Source organism: Tenrec ecaudatus, chromosome 3 (genome assembly GCF_050624435.1).
Source record: "Tenrec ecaudatus isolate mTenEca1 chromosome 3, mTenEca1.hap1, whole genome shotgun sequence".
Taxonomy (NCBI): domain Eukaryota; kingdom Metazoa; phylum Chordata; class Mammalia; order Afrosoricida; family Tenrecidae; genus Tenrec; species Tenrec ecaudatus.
Genome location: NC_134532.1, coordinates 142,794,844 through 142,813,346, shown reverse-complemented (window position 1 = coordinate 142,813,346; position 18,503 = coordinate 142,794,844). Strand labels below are relative to the sequence as shown.

The 18,503-nt window shown below is 41.1% G+C and overlaps 1 protein-coding gene across 2 annotated transcripts in view; it reads right to left on the bottom strand.

Annotated features, from left to right (window-relative positions):
• The window catches only part of PRKG2 (protein kinase cGMP-dependent 2), a 98,040-nt gene that overhangs the window by 34,431 nt on the left and 45,106 nt on the right, over window positions 1-18,503 (bottom strand). Inside the window, exons 8-13 of one of the 2 annotated variants that reach the window (XM_075544911.1) lie at window positions 16,487-16,555; window positions 8,496-8,594; window positions 6,813-6,966; window positions 4,909-5,045; window positions 3,481-3,570; window positions 448-589 (exon numbers count right to left, since the gene is read on the bottom strand). In XM_075544911.1, coding sequence (XP_075401026.1) covers window positions 448-589; window positions 3,481-3,570; window positions 4,909-5,045; window positions 6,813-6,966; window positions 8,496-8,594; window positions 16,487-16,555 — 691 coding nt within the window. The remainder of the gene's footprint in view (window positions 1-447; window positions 590-3,480; window positions 3,571-4,908; window positions 5,046-6,812; window positions 6,967-8,495; window positions 8,595-16,486; window positions 16,556-18,503) is intronic. The other variant, XM_075544912.1, reaches the window with a different exon arrangement.

Here is an 18,503-nt window from a genome sequence, read left to right as displayed (position 1 = left end):
CTCCCAGAATTCCCAAGATGGCATGATTACAAAGCAGACTGTCTCCTCTTTCTTGATGAAATGGCTGGTGGATTCAAACAGCTGCCATTTCGGTTAGGAACCCAATGCTTAACCCACTAGTCCACCAAGCTTCCTTCCCTTTGAGGTAGCAGAAATATATTAAAACCGAGTTAAATTTCTTCAACACAAATAATAGCAAACATCGCACTTTAAAGGCATTCCCTCGTGTGAATGCTCAGCAGACGTCTCCACGATGGCTGGGACGTTTATGTTTCTACACAAACAGAGTGCAGTCAGAATATTGCTCTCGGAACCAAGCTGGTCTCAAAGGTCACAGCCTTCAGGGTGCAAATAACGCTGCCCGCAAATGAAAAGAAAATTGCGACAGCGTGAATTGGTTTTCGGGAAGCGCTGATGGACTCCTGGCGGTGAGGGGATTCAGCTTACCAACTTAAGGTAACCTTCTGAATCTAGAATTAAATTTTCCGGCTTCAGGTCTCTGTAGATAATACCCAGTCGATGTAGGTAATCAAAGGCTTCTGTCACACAAGCCACACAGAACTTAGAAGTGGATTCATTCAAGCTGCCCCTGCAACGGAAACATGCTCCCTGTTAGTTCTCTGAATAGCCACCTTGACTGTCTTGTCAGTCACCAGACTGGTGAGTTTGCTAATATAAATCTTTTACAGGACAACGATGCTAAAAAATATTTTATGCTTCTAAAAATTAGCCTGTTTCCCGATTGTTATGAGATTTGGGTGGCAGGACACTTGATGAATAAAAAAACCTGTCATTGAACTCAAAATATTTGTATCCAAATAATTATTTCTAGCAATCACGTGTGACTATGTAATGTGGGGAGAGAAGAGAACTAGCACATTTGTTTGGACATAAATGTCTAACAGCACACTCTGGAGGAAATGCAACCATTTTAATGGACAGTTGGAGTCTGACTTCTGCAATTAATTACTTAAGGAAAAAAAGAACTTAGACTTATTTCACTTCTGGTTTATATATCACGTAACAATACACTAAGCCAGGCTGCCAGAGTCCTTTCCTGCTTGATGCACTTTGATTAGATGAGAGCTGCCTGTTATCAACATTGTATGTGGGGGGATAGGGTGTTATCTAATGAGATCTTACAGTGGGCGGGGATGGGCTGTGTGGTTTTAGTAGGAGAGTGTGGCATGAAGCCCTCACTGGTTGTTTGAGGGTTTGACACCCTCCCTGACACTGAGTAGGAATTTCCTTTCGGAAATAGATGTAGGTTTCCTGATACATTTGTTTGTTTAAACAAAGGTTGTATATGCCTAATCTCTTTCAAGTATCCTGGATGTCTCCTAAGCCTTCTAGGTTCTCTCCATTCTTGGGCAACCAACCTTACATCTGCCCCTCACTTATCCACATAGTTAAGTTCCAAAGACCAGGTGGCTTGGGGAAACCGGTCTCCTGTAAGAGTTCATGCTGAGCCCGCTCTTTGGCACCCGGTCCCGCTGCAGCTCCCTGGGCAGCAGGCACCCTGGTTTGCCGCGTCGTGAGCATGGAACGGTATACCTCCCCACACTGTAGAGTCCACAGGAGTAGGGCTGGGCTGCTCGTGCTGAAGGGTGCCTTCTGTGCCCACAAGAGCAGGGACTACTCATCATCGGTGCGGCAGACCCCACAAACCCTGCAGCCGAGTCTCTCTCCTGTCCCAGTCTACCAGCCCAGGGGGCCCTTCTCGGTGCCAGGCAGCTCCCAGACTGCGTGGTCAATGAGGCTTAGTCACCTGGACCAGCATAGGTTGTAGACGTGACAGAGAGGCCTCTGTGGAAGAAGCTTCTGAGGATCCCAATGCACTTCTGCGGCCCTGCTTCCAGCTGCCTCCTTGTTAACTTTCCACCACCACTTCCTACAAAGTGCCTGTTCACCCCAGACTCTCAGTGAGCTTGACAGGTCTCCGCCCCGTCCCAGATAAGTGGGACTTCCCTTAGTCTCAGTTGGCCTCATTCCCTCCCCTGAACCTCATCTTCCTCTTCCTCCTTTGCCTCTCCACTGTCTCCTCATTCATACTCAGGTTTTCTCCCCCGTGTCCTAATTGTCCATAAAGTCAGTAAGTGCAGAGTAAGTGACGCTTCTCGCCCAGCACAGACATCTTCAACTCTGATTCTCAGTGGGGCCACATTGCTAGATGCAGGATTCTCAACCAGGACTGCCCATCAGAATTGGTGAGAAGCATTATTATTATTAATAATTTCTGAGGTCCCAATCCCAAATTGAATCATCATTCTCTCGTGATAAGGCACGGCAAGTCATTGTTATAAAACTTTCTATGTGACTGCAGTAGGCAGCCAAAGTGAAATACATGGGCCCAGGTTATAAAGTTTTTCATCTTATTTTATTATTAAATAAAAACAAACTGAAAACTTAAAAAAAAAGTCTAAATGTTTGGGCCTGGGAAGGGATGACCTTCTATCTGCTACTACAAATTGATCCTCCATCACTGTGTCTCTCGCCCTAATCTTCTCTAGCAGCTCTATTCCTCATCAACAAAGAAGCTGATGATAAGCCAAATTTCCAGTTTCCCAGCCTTTCTGCTTTACCAAAATTATGCAGCTTTAGAGCTTACTCCCCACTCTTCCTCTACCACTCAGTTTTCCTCTCTCTTCCTCCTCTGAACAGACTGTATGCATACTCCTTTGGCATTTAATTACCAATGGTCACCTTCTTTGTCATTATTTAGTGCCCAACTTAAATAATGAAATATTTTGAAATGGCAGACATTATCTCCCCAAGCAACGGCTATATTCATCAGAGGAGAAGCGTAATATTGTTTTCTCTTTATTAGAAAAGTCTGCATGGCCGAGAGAATCCCCACACTGCCGACTATCAGGTAGCAATTGGTACTCAGCCAAGATCTGTGGTTTTGCCTGCGTGGAAACAGCCCTTTTGTAAAAGTCAGACTTTTACAAAACGTGAATCCATGAAAATCAGGCGTCTTGCTCTGCTTTTCAGCGAGGGCATAAGAATGGCCCATTCCTTAATCGTGCTGCAGGAGAAAGATTCAGAATCAGAGATGTCTGGGTTATGTACTGATTCTGCTCTGTAGTAACCACATAATCTTACACTTTTTCAATCCCAAAAGGAGATTAAAATGATTACCTTGTAGGGTGTTGATGATGCTCACTACCTTGGAGTAGATGTTGACTCCTAGGGGCCCTACCGGGCAGAGTAGGACTGCCCCTTGCGGGTCTGAGATGGTAACTTTATGGGAGTAGAAAGCCCCAGTCTTTCTCCTGTGGAGTAGCTGGTGGTTTCAAACTGCTGACCTTGCAGTTAGCAGCCCAATGAGTAACCACTGTACCACCACATTAAATCAGGAAAGGCTCATTATTTTTATTAAGTAACAAGCTTCCTTGATGACTCTTTAAATGCTCCTATAGATCCTTTACACCAGGGCAGTTAGGCCAAAGCTATGATGCACAATTTAATTTTCATTACCTGTCCCTTAATATACTCCATAGCTCCCCACCTAAGCAGGCCTCCAGAAGCATGTATACGTACTTATTGTCCTTGAAAGTACGATATAACCTGTGGAGATAAAACACCATTATCATTAGAAATCTGGATGAAAACTCTCCTAAAATGGCTTACATGTGCCATCAATAGCATTTCCAACAGGGCTTCTCTCCTTACACGGACCGTTTTTGGAAGTGTGCTCTGCTCTTTCCTATGGTTTTCCCTTCCTTATGCTGATTCCCTTTACCTGGAGTGCCCCAGCCCTTTTCCCAGGAACCGAACTTCATCTCGGTTTCACTGTAATACACACGTAGTACCCCCCCCTCAAACCCCACCCCACATATCTATCTATCTATCTATCTATCTATCTATCTATCCATTTTTCAATGTTAGAGTACCTTAAAAGCTACTTTCTTGAAAAACCAGCTTATTATCCCACCCACCCGCTGTGGCTTCTCCTTCTTCCCCAAATCCAGAGGCCACTGCATTTGCTCCCTGAGGGCCTGCTTTGCAGGCCCACCATGGATGCTAGTGTCCCAGATACACTGGCTGATTTGGATACTTTTAATAAATGGAGGCTGCTATGACTCTGTGGTGACACGTGTTTTCCTTACCCTCATCTAATTATTGAACATAGAAGGGCAGCCTGGAATCCTAATCAATAGTAAGGTAACTGAATGACCATTGCCAAAATTTCTGGAATTCAGATTTCCTTTTTAATTAAAAAAAAAGTGTGAAGCTCAGGATATAGTTAGGTAGGTAGAAGCTTTAAGAAATGTGATTTTAAAATAAAAATCTTTTTAATGCTGTGGTACTGTACACCCCCCAGAAGCTACAGAAAAGATATACTCTGGGACTTTCACATTTAGAACATAAGTTGATTTATTTGTGCATGAATTCACAAATAAAAGGGGCTGTTGCCTAGAGTGAGCTATATTTCTTCTCCAAACTCTAACGATAGATGTAAGCTCTATTAAGAAGATGGATCTCTGGATATTGAAGCATTGGGAGGACCGTGTTTTGGTGTCCGATAGCATCCTACAGAGATCCAAATACCAGCTCCTGTAAAATGCACACCCAGCACGGCCCTGAAATGTTTCTGGTGAATTCTTGCTCCACTACTCCAAAACTTTAATTGGCTTTAGATCATATATTCAGTCAAAATTATTCCACAGTCATTTTTACATTCATGCTTCCCCACCAGGAGCAGTCCTGCCCTGCTTTTTCCTTGAGACTTACTCAAGAATCAAAACATCTGGATAAGTCCTGAGCCCACATTTCAAACTTTCACCTTTCTAAAAACTGCTGACTGCAGCGGAGAATTCTGCACAGGACTTCCTCTCCCTCGTCTTCTGTCCCCTTGCACATAAACACTAGCATGAAAGTCCTGACGGCTGAATGGTCACTTACCTCACAATGAACGGGGAGCATAACTCTTCCAGGATCCTCTTCTCTGAGTAAACGTGCTCTTGCTGCTTCGTGTCAACGATGTGTTTCTTCCTGATACACTTCATGGCAAAAGCCACATTCTCATTTTTCACCTTAACCTACAGAAATAGAAAGATTAAAAAATTAGCTTATGTAGACATTTATAATGTCTTATCTATAACAGGTTAATATGTAAGAGCTAGACTTTTTCACATTCAAATAATATCAAATCATGTAAACCACATAACTCTCTGAGAACTGATTTCCGTGTGGGCATGCACACTGCCAAAATACTTCACAATAGGATGCTCAATATTTTTTTCATTAAACAAGGAGGGAAATAAAAAAGCCCTCTGGTTAGAAGATTAAATGTTCAGAAATCTTGATGCACTTTTGATTGTATGACAAGAAAAAACTTGAGAAGTGCCCAAACATTGCTCTCTCTTGAATAGTCATTGCTTTGAATTTTCAAAAGAGAACACATAAATCAAGGTTTAAATTGTACTATCCAATATAATTGCCACTAGCCCTTTGAAGTTATTTAAAATAAATTAATTAGCCACACCGGGCACATCTCAAAAGCTCAAAGACCCCTGGCGGCAACCACATGGAGCAGAAGGTTGCTATCAGAGAGACGTGCTCTAGGAGCCTCCACACCACTCCACACCGCTTAGATCGAAGTACAAACCTGTAAAACAGACAATGGTTCTGAAGGCTCCAAAGTCCATAATCACAGTCGATATAACAAGTACTTAGATCGCACGAAAACCACTGCATGCTATCTGTTGCCCCCATCCGCCATCACTGCGACTACCCAGGATTCGCAAGTCTTTGGTGGAATTACTGCTTTCATTCTAATCTAACTGGGGAAAAACCAGATCTCAGCATCTCTCATTCGATCCTCCTGCCTTTGCCATCTTTGGTGAAACTGTCATTGCAGATGGAGATGACCCTTCTCTCTCCATATGGTAGGATGACCTTGACAAATCTCCTTTGCCCTCTGAAGAAGCTACCCCCTCCGCCTCCCCACTGTCGGGGGTGAGGTTCTGGCTGTGTGTGAGGAGCACGACCCATGTCTCTTGGCAGCACTTCCGACCAGCTTGCCTAGAGGCCATCCAGCAGATGGGGCGGGGGGGCCGGCAGGTTCCCAGAGGTTAGTTAGTGTGCAGGGAATTGTTAAAAATCTGCGGGCAGAGAAGGGTGTGCTAACTGACAAGGGTGTGGAGCCATCTGCCCGGAAAGGCACCGTTTTATAGTTTCTTCAGAGCACCTGGTCGAACGGCAGCACTCTTGCCAATCTTTGGAAGGGGCTTCTACAGTTCAGAGACGTGGTGATGTCAGGTCCTAACTCCCCAGCTGTCCTGGGAAACACCACAGAAGGCTGCTTGTCAAGTTTCCTCGCGGGTTCATCTTCTTCTCTTTTGTTTGAGAGGAAAATTTTGAGCAATGCAAAAATAGTGGAATGAAAGCTCAACAAATCTATACAGATTACCATGTGAGGACTAAGAGAGTTAACTGTAAATTGAAATTTTCTTTTTGATGTCACTTCCGCTTCTTTCGAGTATACAGAGAGCTAATATGTCTTCAGTAAAATGTATAAACATATCTTATATATTTGATAGACTCTGAGGATGCATATTCCAATGATTATCATCAAGAAAAATAATTCACAGAGGATGGAATGTTAGAAACTTGAAATAGTTATGTTCTTAAATTTTACTGCTACAAAGCAAAATACAATGCAGCATTCACTTTCTCAATTTCAGTTCAAAGCAAAGTTTTAGCTAGCAAAAACAATTCATACATTCCTCTAAGATATACTGGAATATCACACAAAATTATAATCAAAAGGCTTCTCTCAGATGCTTGAAACGTAAACCCCTTACAAGCTCAACTCTTCCGAACCCACCAACGCCCAGAGTTGCAATAATCTCAAGGTTCTGGAATGGGGATGATGAGGAAAATCTGGCCACCTTCTCCTTTAGCTGAATCATTTCCAGAGAGAGTGCTTTGGACAGCTTCCGGTTAGACATGGACCTCCTGTAGAAGACAGGAGACACTTTATATGCACCCTGTAGTCAACCAAGGCCCACACTGCAAGGAGATTCCACTCAACAATAAGCTCATATCTGTCACAAAGACTATCTCAATTTTTATACCAGGGACTAAAAAAAAAATACTCATGAAAAGGTAGAATTAAAAGGCAATGTATTTTCCCAGGGACTTTTTGAACTTCCCTTGTAGAATCAGATCCAAGTCCTTCTACAGAGAGAGAGAGAGAGAGAGAGAGAGAGAGAGAGAGAGAGAGAGAGAGAGAGAGAGAGAGTAAAAACTCAAAAAAAGCAAAAGAGGACACACAAAATGGAAGTGCACACACAAGAAATAGATATATGTCAAACAGATTCAATGAGAAAACGGGTAAATTTGGTAGTATGTAAAATATACTGCTATAAAGCTTTAAAAAAATTAAACGAGAGAATGAGAGGGGGAGAATGAAACCAGAGAACAATCCCTTTGCTCTTCAGAAGGGAGAACAGCACACTGAAAATCTGTGCTGCAGTTTGCTAGTTTTGTCAGATCTTGAAGCTTTCCATGACTAAACAAGAACAAAATAGCTTTATGAAACATAGAAAGAATGCACGGCTTACTTGCTGTGCAACATTGTGATTCAAATTATGAATGAAGTTTTGTGTCTGCAATAGATAGTCATAAGTTATAACTATGAAAGACCTTCGGGATAGAAAATGCAAATCTGTACCTTGCACACACACCCTCCAAAAAAAAAAAATAAAGCTTCAAGAGGTCCTGAATGAATGCTCTAAGTTAGTCTAGTGCCTGTTTTCTAGAACTTCTGGTTATCTAACTCTCTTTGCACTATGTGACCCATATAGTTAATGTACAAAAGGTAGAGGGTACATTCCTAATAACTTTCATTAAAAGAGTTTTCTTTCTTTTTTCCCCTACTACATGAAAATATATTTTATTTCATTTAGAACTCTTCCTCCAGGTCATACCAAACCCACTGACATCTAGTCAATTCCAACTCACAGTGACCCTATGTGGGAGAAAGATGGGTGGTGGGTTTGAACCACCAACTTGTGGTTAGCAGTCTAACTGCTTAGCTGAAGGCACCGTGGAATTCCTCCCCTGGGGCAATAGCTCCCTTATATACTGAAGGAAGTCTGAGTGGTTAGCTGTTTTCCTATAATCAGAATGAATGAGTTGCTCTGTGAGTTGGCATTTGTGTTGGGTTTCCATTAAAAGAGACAGGCAAAAGAGGATTCTTTGTGAATTCGCACCCTCTTAAGCTAAGTTGCTGGATGGAAGAAAGAATTCCTTTCTCAAGGTCCACTGTGGTGGAGTTTCTCCCTAACTTTCTACTCTTCACATAACTTGAAACTGCTTCAAAGTATCCATGCTAGCGGTCCTCTTTGCAAAATAACAATTACAAACAACTCAGAAATTTCTAATGGACACACACTAGGTGACCACATAGTCCCAACTCCCCTCTCCCAAGCACTTGGCTATCAGAAGCCGTGTCTGGTTTAGGAAAGTATCCCAACACTTACTTAGCATGTCTTTTTTCGTCATCCCGGTTCAGGTTTGCCACATACCCTTCAAGGTATTTTTGGAGTTCTTCAAATGTCCCCACTGTTTGGTTGAATGTTCTAACAAGACAAAATAATATACAGTAAAGAGCTCTGGAATGATAATTACCATTTCACTTTATACTTTCCCCCAATCTCTGAAAAGACTACTCCCATTTTGTAAGTTTCTCTCCAACATGATTGAATATTATAGTTGTATCAATATGCCAAATATTTGTTATTGTTATTAGCTCCCATCTCATCGTGACTCCATGCTCAAAAAAACTAAAGGCTACCTGTTTCTGCTTCATCCCCATGATAGGTTTTGGATCAGACCACTATGATCCGTAATGTTTTCCCTGGCTGATTTCTGTCACCCCACCTTCGTCCTCATCTATCTTAGTCTAGACACTAGGATGGCATCTGATCAGCATCATAGCAAGTCCCCCAACTAAATGGTGGTGGCTGCACACGTGCTGCATTGGCCAGGGATGCAACCCAGGCTGCTGGATGGGAAGAGAGAATTCTATTGAACAGTGATGACAGGGTGTAAGTGTCCCTTTGACTTTATGAAAACCAACGGACTATCAAGGCCAGAGAAACATGTTGTGAGTTATTATTTATGCCCGAGATTCAGGTTTATAAACAATTGTATCTTTTTTTTAACCTATTATTACTTTAAATACACACAGTGGAAAGAAAATAATTAACATGATCTGTTTGCTGAATCAACAGGCTACTCATGTAATCGCTCTGTTTTCCTTATCTTGTTTAGTTAAGCCAAGCTATTTGTTTTAAAAAATCAAAGATAAAAGAGATCTCTTATCTCTACTATTCAGTCCACATTCCTTCCTAATAAAATCCATCTTTTCCACCTTAGTTGCTCTTCCTCTGAGGTCCAGCTATCTTCTCTTGACCTCACTCACCCTTGCACCCTAGCTTTGTGTCATACTTCTCTGAGGCCCTGCCCCCCATGCCATCCCAGGGCACTCACTATCTCTGGGAATGCCCACCTTCTCCACTTGAGATTAACACACACACACACACACGCACACACACACACACACACACACACACACGCACACACACACGCACACACACACAGACACACACACACGCACACACACACAGACACACACACGCACACACACACAGACACACACGCACACACACGCACACGCACGCGCACACACACGCGCGCACACACACACACACGCACGCACACACAGACACATGCACACACAGACACACACACACGCACACACAGACACACACGCGCACACACACACACACGCGCACACACACACACGCACACACACACGCGCACACACACACACGCACACACACACACACACACACACCTTCCTTATTAAGAAAGGATTCTTTCCTTGGTTGTTCTTCCAATGCTTTCCACACCCTCAGCCTACAGTCTATGTTGATTTATCTGTATTAGGGAGTTTTACTTCCTATTACAAAATAGTTTCTGAAAATAGAGAAGATGCTTGAATCATCCCAGCATTATCCTGAGCACTTTGTACAGAACAGAATAAAATAGTGAGACTTTACCTGCAGATATCCTAAAGTAATCAGCCAGAGTTGCAGAACAGTGTCCTGTGACCACTTAAAAGCCCACTGAGCCCTGAACACCACCCACTGATGCCACAGGGATCCTGCTTCACAGAGCCCACTGCTCATTTCAACTGAGTCCCAACAGCAACACTTCTCTACTTTTATGTAGGTCCGTATGTAGCACAACGCCATGTGAACTATTTTCCATTTTCCCCACCAGATTTATTCCCTATCCTTTTTCTATCCTGGTTTTTTATTTTTTTGTGTGTGTGAGGGGAGGGGGCTCATTTACAAGGCCTACCTATATTTATAGGACCTACCTACTATAGTTCAGTAAAAATAAAAAAATATTGCCATAGGAATTCCAATTTTTGGTAACAATTTTTCAAGTTAAAATAATTTCCCTCTATTTTCTTTTCATTTATTCTTTGTTTTTGTAGTTAGTCAACATTGATTTGGTCTCGATCCATGGTCACCTTAAATAAAACAAAAAGAAACCATGCCCATATTCATGGTGTCTTTATACTTCAGCACTATTTTGTTTGCTGTCAAATCAACTAAAAACTATTTAGTTGTAAGCAATTTTTAAAAAGAAATGTAGGTAACTCTTGTGTCACAGTCCCTAAAATTTCTTAGCTAAGTGATCTAAATTCAAGCTTAAACATCTATAATATTCTAGCTTCTCCACTCAAACAGCCTGTATTGTTTGGATCATATGGCTTCTGGGTAACTAGCAAACTCCTTTGAAATTGGCCTCAACAATGAAATAAGTAAGAACATAAATCAGACTTCCATTTGTTTAGAATTATTGCCCCTTTCCACAATTAGTTGTGTGCTGTATCATATTTTTAAAACATGAAACATGGCACAAACTTCAACTCTCCTTTTTGTGATGTATTTATTCTAAGAATTTGTTAAGATAATAAATCAGAAAAGAAAAGACAAATAGTCCCGGACTCTCAGTCACGAGAGTTCATTGCAAAGGCAGAGCCCTTTATTCTGGCAACATCTGGGGAGCACTTCCCAGATGCCAAGGGCTATTTCAAACGCAGCCCTGTGGCAGCTGTCAGCCAGACTGCCCTTGTGTCTGGACACATGGGAAGACAGATGTTAAATAAAGCCATTACATCAAGTGTGATTAACGATGAGAACATACATGGTGCACTGTGGGAACATTGAAGCGAGGAGTTAGAGCTCAGGTGATCACATAATTCATCATCCAATCTGGAATCCTCTTCAGAGTGGAAACAACCAAAACCCTTCTTGGCCTCATGTCGATTCCTGCCCATAGCAACCCTCTAGGGCAGGGTAGCACTACACGTGTGGGTTTCAAGACTGTCGATCTTTATAGGATAGAAAGTCTCATGTGCCACAGAACACTAGGGAACAGCTGGTAGCGTCCAACTGCTGACTTTGTGATCAGCAGTCCAGTGAGTAACCAACCCACGACACCACCCGGCTGCAAAGGGAGGGTCAGTAACAAAGACGTTAAGATGACCAGACTACCACACAAAATGTAGGATGTACGCCTTCCTGACTCTTCCAATTTCTTGATTCATAAAATATATTCCTATACCTTGTTTCTGTCTCACTGTACTTAAGGCAATTCTTTATATAAAAAGGATCTAAATTAGATACTTTCATTTTAATTAAACACCGGTAAGTACATTTCAAAAGAATATGGCAACAAAACATGATAGTTATATCTTGTTACAGATTATTACTATAGGAAAACACACATAAATATGTGCTGTGTGTGATTATGATGAAAAAGAATACAGAGCTATTTCTTTCTTTCATATTTATCAGGCTACATATGTATCAGGCTACATATTGGGCTGCAAACTATTAAATGAGCCGGTAAAGCCAGCTGCCTAGGAGGAAGGTGCCGTGTTCTCCTCTCCCGGGATTTGCGGCCTTAGGAAACCAGGGGGCAGTTCTACCCTGTCTGATGGGGTTGGTATGAATCAGAATGGACTCAGTGCAGACGGTTTGGATTTTCTGTTTTGTTTTTTATCATATATTTAGTTCTAATATTTTAGTATAATTCATGTCATTGCACAGCTCATGCTACAGAATGCTTGGATATAATTTTAAATGCCCTCTTGTACATAAAAGAATGCACTATTTGGAGAAAATTGTAGGGTCACTCTGAATTAGAATCAACTTGATGACAGTGGGCTTGGTTTGGTTTGGGGTTATATTTTCTGTTGACTAGTTTCCATCCAAAAATTAACTGTTCCTTGAACATACTTCACATTCCTTTAGTCCCATAGTTTTACTTTGGAAGCTGACTTCATCTGTAGTGTCCCCTACATTTCCATTTTGCTAGAAACATTCTATTAATTCTTTGAGGCCCAATTCCAAAGTTTAAATTTTGGGTAAAAACATCTTTGCTGCAGAGTGAATGCTTGTTTTATCGAGCACATTCTGACTCAGGGCAATGCTATTGGCAGGGTAGAACTGCCGCTGTGAGTTTCTGAGACTATAACTCTTTATGGAGGTAGAAAGCCTCATCTTTTCCCCACAGACCTTGTGCTCAGCAGTTAACCTAGTAACCCCTACACCACCAGGGTTCGTTGAACACAGATGCCAAGGGACCCCAAAAGGAACGGTGGTAAGATTGTTCCATGAACCAAGAAACTTGGGCAATCCCGCCTCCTCCATCACAATGCCACTGTTGGACAATTCTTTAGCCTACCTTGAAATAACTTTTTTTGTCTATAAAGGGGAGAATTATAATAACTAAATTATATGAAGAGTTGATGATGGTTAATTTATAGATTGTTTTGGGTGGGCTATGGTTCCCAGTGGTTTAGCCAAATACTAGACTAGTTGCTTTTCAGTAATACAATCCAATGTAATGTATCCAAACAATCTGTTAAAAGGGGAGTTTCATTAGGATGCATGCTGCCTTCAAACTGCAAAATAAGTATTTAGGAAGAAATTCCTCTCTCCCCAGTTTGAACTCTTACCATTGCCTGATCTATGAATCTTGGGGGGAAAGCTTGCTAAATTGTCTATCCTACCACCAGACCTATAGCTTTTGAGACTTGTCAGTCCACAGCATTGCTGTGACTGAATTAAGGCTCCCTACGTGTATCTGATTTCTGGGGTTTGGACTTTCTAGCCAACCCTCAACATTGTATGTGCTAATTCTTTGAAGTAAATTTTTATACACACCAACCCACACACACATGCACGCACACTCATTGCTTATTGACATATTGGTATGGTTATATTCTAATGACAAAGTAGAAATATGACAGTTTATATTATGTGAAAATAGAGGGTGACTACCTTGTATGCCAAAAAAGTAAGATGATAACTTCATATTATGACTGTCAAATTATATAATCATGGAACAGACAAGTTGACACAAAACCTTAGCTATCACAGTGAGTTTCATTCTTGCTTCACAGGAGATGTATGGAGTAATCATATCGATATTTTTACTATTATCATAAATGTGGAATATCAGAAAACAAGCTAGTCAATATGTGATGAGGCTACAGATATTTGTTCTGTTTTCTCTGTTGTTCTCACTAGTTACCATCAGGCCATTCAGACCCATACGGACATTCGGCACAACAGAAGGAAACACTGATCAGTCCTGCACCATTCTCACAATTGTCCCTGTGCCTGAGCCCATCCTTGCAGCTACTGTGTCCGTCCATCTTGTTGAGTGTCTTCCTCTCTCTCGCTGCCCAGGAACTGGTCTCTCCTAACAATGCGTCCACAGTCTTGCCATCCTTGGCTCTAAGAAAATACTCCGACCATACTTCTTCCAAGACAGATTGATTAGTTCTTTTAGCAGTCCAGGGTACTTTCAATATTCTTCTCCAGCATCACCATTCGAGTGCACCAATTCCTCTCTGGTCTTCCTTATTCACTGTCCCACTTTCATATGCATACGAGGCAATGGAAATACCCTGGCTGAGGTGTACCTTAGGTCTCACAGTACCATCCTTGCTTTTCAATCCTGGAATGAGACCTTGTGTAGCAAATTTACCTAATACAATGTGTCTTCTGGTTTCTTGACTGCTGCTCCCAAGCAAGACACAATCCTTGAAAACGTTCTCCATTTATCCTGGTGTTCCCCATTGGTCCAGTTGTGAGGATTTTGTCTTCTTTACATTGAGTCACAATCCATACTGAAGGCTACAATCCTTGGTCTTCATCAGCAAGAGTTTCGAGTCCTCTCCACTTTCAGCAAGCAAGGTGGTTTCATCTGCACATAGCAGCTTGCTACTCAGCCTTCCTCCAATCCTGATGCTTCGCTCTTCTTCATACAGTCCAGCTTCTCTGATGGCTTGCTCAGCATACAGTTGAATAAGTAATGTTAGAGGATGCAACTTTGATGTACACCTCTCCAAACTTTAAACCACGCAGTATACCCTCGTCCTGTTCCCACAGTTGCCTTTTGATTCATGTAGTTTCCCAATGAGCATGATGAAGGGCTATGGGGTTCCCACTCTTCTCAAGGTCATTCATAATCTATTATGATCCACACAGTCAAATACTTCTGTACAGTGTATAAAACCCAACTAAACATCTTTCTGGTATTCTTGCTTTGAGTCAAGAGTCATCTATGTCAGCAATGATATCCCTTATTCCACCTCCTTTTCTGAATCCAGTCTACATCTCTTGGCAGCCAACTGTCAATGTACTGCTTCCAGTCATCAGGCCTTCCGGATCTGACAATGTTTCATGGTGGAAGCTGAATCCTTCTTCATTGTCTGCTCTTTTCTGGAAGCCCTGCTGAAACGTGCTCACTTTGGGTGACCCTGCTGGCATTGGAAATATCAGTGGCATCGCTATGTCTGAGCCACGCACAAGCCACCACAGTGCACAAGCTAACGGAGGAGTGCTGGCTGTTTTCTCTAGAGAATCACAACTAAGATATAATTATTATTAACATTTTAATGTGTTGATGATGCTCTGATTTAAAAATTAAAGATAATACTGTATATACTTGTGTATAAGCTGCGGTTTTCAACACATTTAAAAAAATCATTTTATTGGTGACTCATACAACTCTTATCACAATCCATCCATACATCCATTGCGTAAAGCACATTTGTACATTCATTACATTCTCAAAATATTTGCTCTCCACGTAAGCCCCTGGCATCAGCTCCTTATTTTCCCCCATCCCTCCCTGCTCCCCTTTCCCTCACAAACCCTTGATAATTTATAAATTATTATTTTGTCATATCTTACATTGTCCGATGTCTCCTTCCACCCATTTTTCTGTTGTCCATCCCCCAAGGAGGAGGTTATATGTTGATCTTTGTAATCAGCACATTTTAATGCAGTTTTTGTGGTAAAATTAGGTGCCTCGGCCATTAGTCGGGTCAGCTTATACTAGGGTATATATGGTAGCTTTGAGAGAGTTTGGTAAAATATATTATTAGCATAATTTTATGTTTAGAACTTTCTGGAAAATAGTGAGGGAAAAGCAGGCGGTGGGAACAGGGTCTGTATCAAGCAAGCATTGAGGACTGTTGGCTTTCTAGTATGGAGTCCATGTACGATTCAGTTTGATTTTGAGAATGTATGAAATTTTCCATAATAAACAGTTTAAATAAAAACATTCTAGAGTTCTTTATAGCTCTAAACCTCTATAAATTATGTTTAGTTAGCAGTCAACTGTATCTTTCCTTTTGAAAGCTTTTGCTAGACATTTTAATAGGTTTTGTTTATATTTCAGATTCATATGCCCTATTTTTTCAACTACATTATGACTATTATCAGGCAATGTTCTGGTTTTGAACATTTCTTTTATTGTATCTAGTATATAATCCATACATTTTGACTGGTGTATGAAAGATTCCAGGGTTCAGCTCCAAATACAGTTTCAGGAGAGTTAAGGGCACAAAATAGGCTCTATTCTGAAAAGTAATCTAAGCGATGGGGAGCTATTGGCATACATCACTTGGAAAACTGCTACAGATGTTCTTTTAAAATGTAACGGGGTTTATGTGTACCTAAAGGATAGTTCATATTCTGTCATAGAGATGCATAACATTTTTATATTAGTGCATTTTCTAAATAAATTGTGAAAATGTTCACTATGTTCGGTGGAAAGAAAATCCCAAAAAGCACTAATAAGCTCATTTCCCTGGAAGATGCAGAATGTAAATCAGTCGATTGCTGATATTTATGTACAAACTTCCCACACAAAATATTTAGCCTGCCCACATCTGCTGCTGCCTCAAACAGATTCAGATCAGAAGGCTTGCTTTCTCCCCATGAATTTTAATAGACTGTCCTCACAGCTTAGCACTGGGAAGCATTTCTCAGGGGTGATGAATGAGAAGACAGATCGTCCCTTAGGGAAACCGAAGGCCTAGTCCGCCAAGGTGACAGTAGCCTGCCTTCCCCAACATCAGGATACTCACTCTCGATCTATAACCAGGCACGCGACGTCATTTTCTTCCGCAATAATGTTAGCAGACCTGACGTCATCGCTGCAGAGAAAACAAATGGTTATGTCAACTCGCCCCGCAGTTAGACATTGAACATGCATTGTTACTCAGGGATGTTTCATGTTGTATGATGCCTTGTCACTGAATGCTCCCAAGGCAATTTTCAATTTCACTACCTTACTTTTTGCTTATTCTCTCCCTCATCCCATAAGGACTTGGAATGTGTTTAAATAAAAGTTATGTTCACTGGACTTCAGAGGAGAACAGATAACTGTACGGGAAATGTAGAGGTGTCGGTGACCACAATGAATATGGGGTCTAGTTTTGAGCCTGGTTTGAGCCAAAATATAAAATAGGTCTCATGTGAAACAAGGTGACACTCTAATCAACATGGAGGAAAGTAAGATGAAAGTGATAGCTCAGAAAAATTATTGGAAAGCATTCAAACAATGAACACATGATAACATCCAATAAGAAACACCAAAGAAAGTGTTCCTTGTACCATACAACACACTTAAGAAAATGCTAATATACATTTATTTCATCCAGACTAGGATGAATAATCTCCATTAAAAACCCTGAACTCAGAGCAGGTCTTGCATTGAATGCCTTACATATGATGAGCTGCATTTTCTTTCTTTCTTGGAGGGAACATGATATAATGGTACATCTTAAAATTGATGATTAGCTTATAGATGATGAATTATGGCATATAACCTGATGCTATATTAATTTAATTACCTAGTGAATGCCACTGGGTCAAGCCCCATTTAAAGGTATTTCCTTAGAGACCGTTCCTTACATTCGTTTCCTCTAATGTGGCAGCTGTTAGGTGCCGTCGGTTTGATGCATAAACTAAAGACACTTCAAAACACACCCCCCCTTGTACCCAGTGCTATGGAATTCATGTCAGCTGGTCTTGGCATACTGCACATGCCATAGATGAGCAAACAGCAGAACTACCCTGATAAATGCCAAATGAAAATGGTATCACACAAGGACAGTTCATCTTCCCTTAGTGGTTTGTCAGGGAAAACATCAGTAGTCCGCATATACCATTCCATTGAAGATTCCTTTCCACAGAGGACTCTAGAGATTTCCAGAAAACAGTCTGCCCCTCCAAGTTTACAGGGTCTTTAAAGGCTAGAAGAGACTGGTAAAAATACTGATACTTCATAGGCTTGTGGAGTTGGTAGCAGGGTAATGACTCAGGGGATACTGTGTACTTTCTAGTGGAAAAAAATCCCAAATAAAACTTTGTATTCAACTTTGAGTTTAGACACATACATACAGGTGAAATATGGCCAACTGCCAGATCTGTGAGTTGAGCACAGGAAAGAGGTATGGCATCCTTTCATTGGTCAGCGGCATGATGGTCATTGGGAGTGTTGTAGGCAAACGCTTTACAAGTATTGCAAAGCATGTTTACAAATACGCTCATGTTCTTTTCAAAATAACTTCATGAGTGCACACACAGTTCTGAAAGGACTCCCAAGGATACTTAGTGGCAAGTCACAGAAATATACAGAATCTAAGGCATATGCGGCCGCAGTCAGTGGAGAAATGACTGCAGAAAAATATGAAGACTATATATATACAACTTTCTTTCTCGTTGATTTTACTTTATGGTCTTAAATTCTTTTGAGAGTTGAGTGTCTGTATTAAACATAACTTCCTATGGTCTTATGGGAAAACAGTATAATCAGCAAACTGCTACATACAGCATAAATATTTGCATGCTCAGCAAAATCAGATAGTGCATTTCCTTTACGTGAGCGATTGGGACTCTTTAGTGCCTTTGTAAAATTCTGTGCACTTTCAAACTTTAGCACTTTTGCTTGGAGGTATGACAGAACTAATCTATAAATGTTAAGAAAGCATACACTGACATTGAAATGTTGAATAATGATATCACCTGTTGGCATTGCATGCATGTTTTAATATTCTATAAAAAGCAATAAACAAAATGGACAATGTATTTACCCATTGA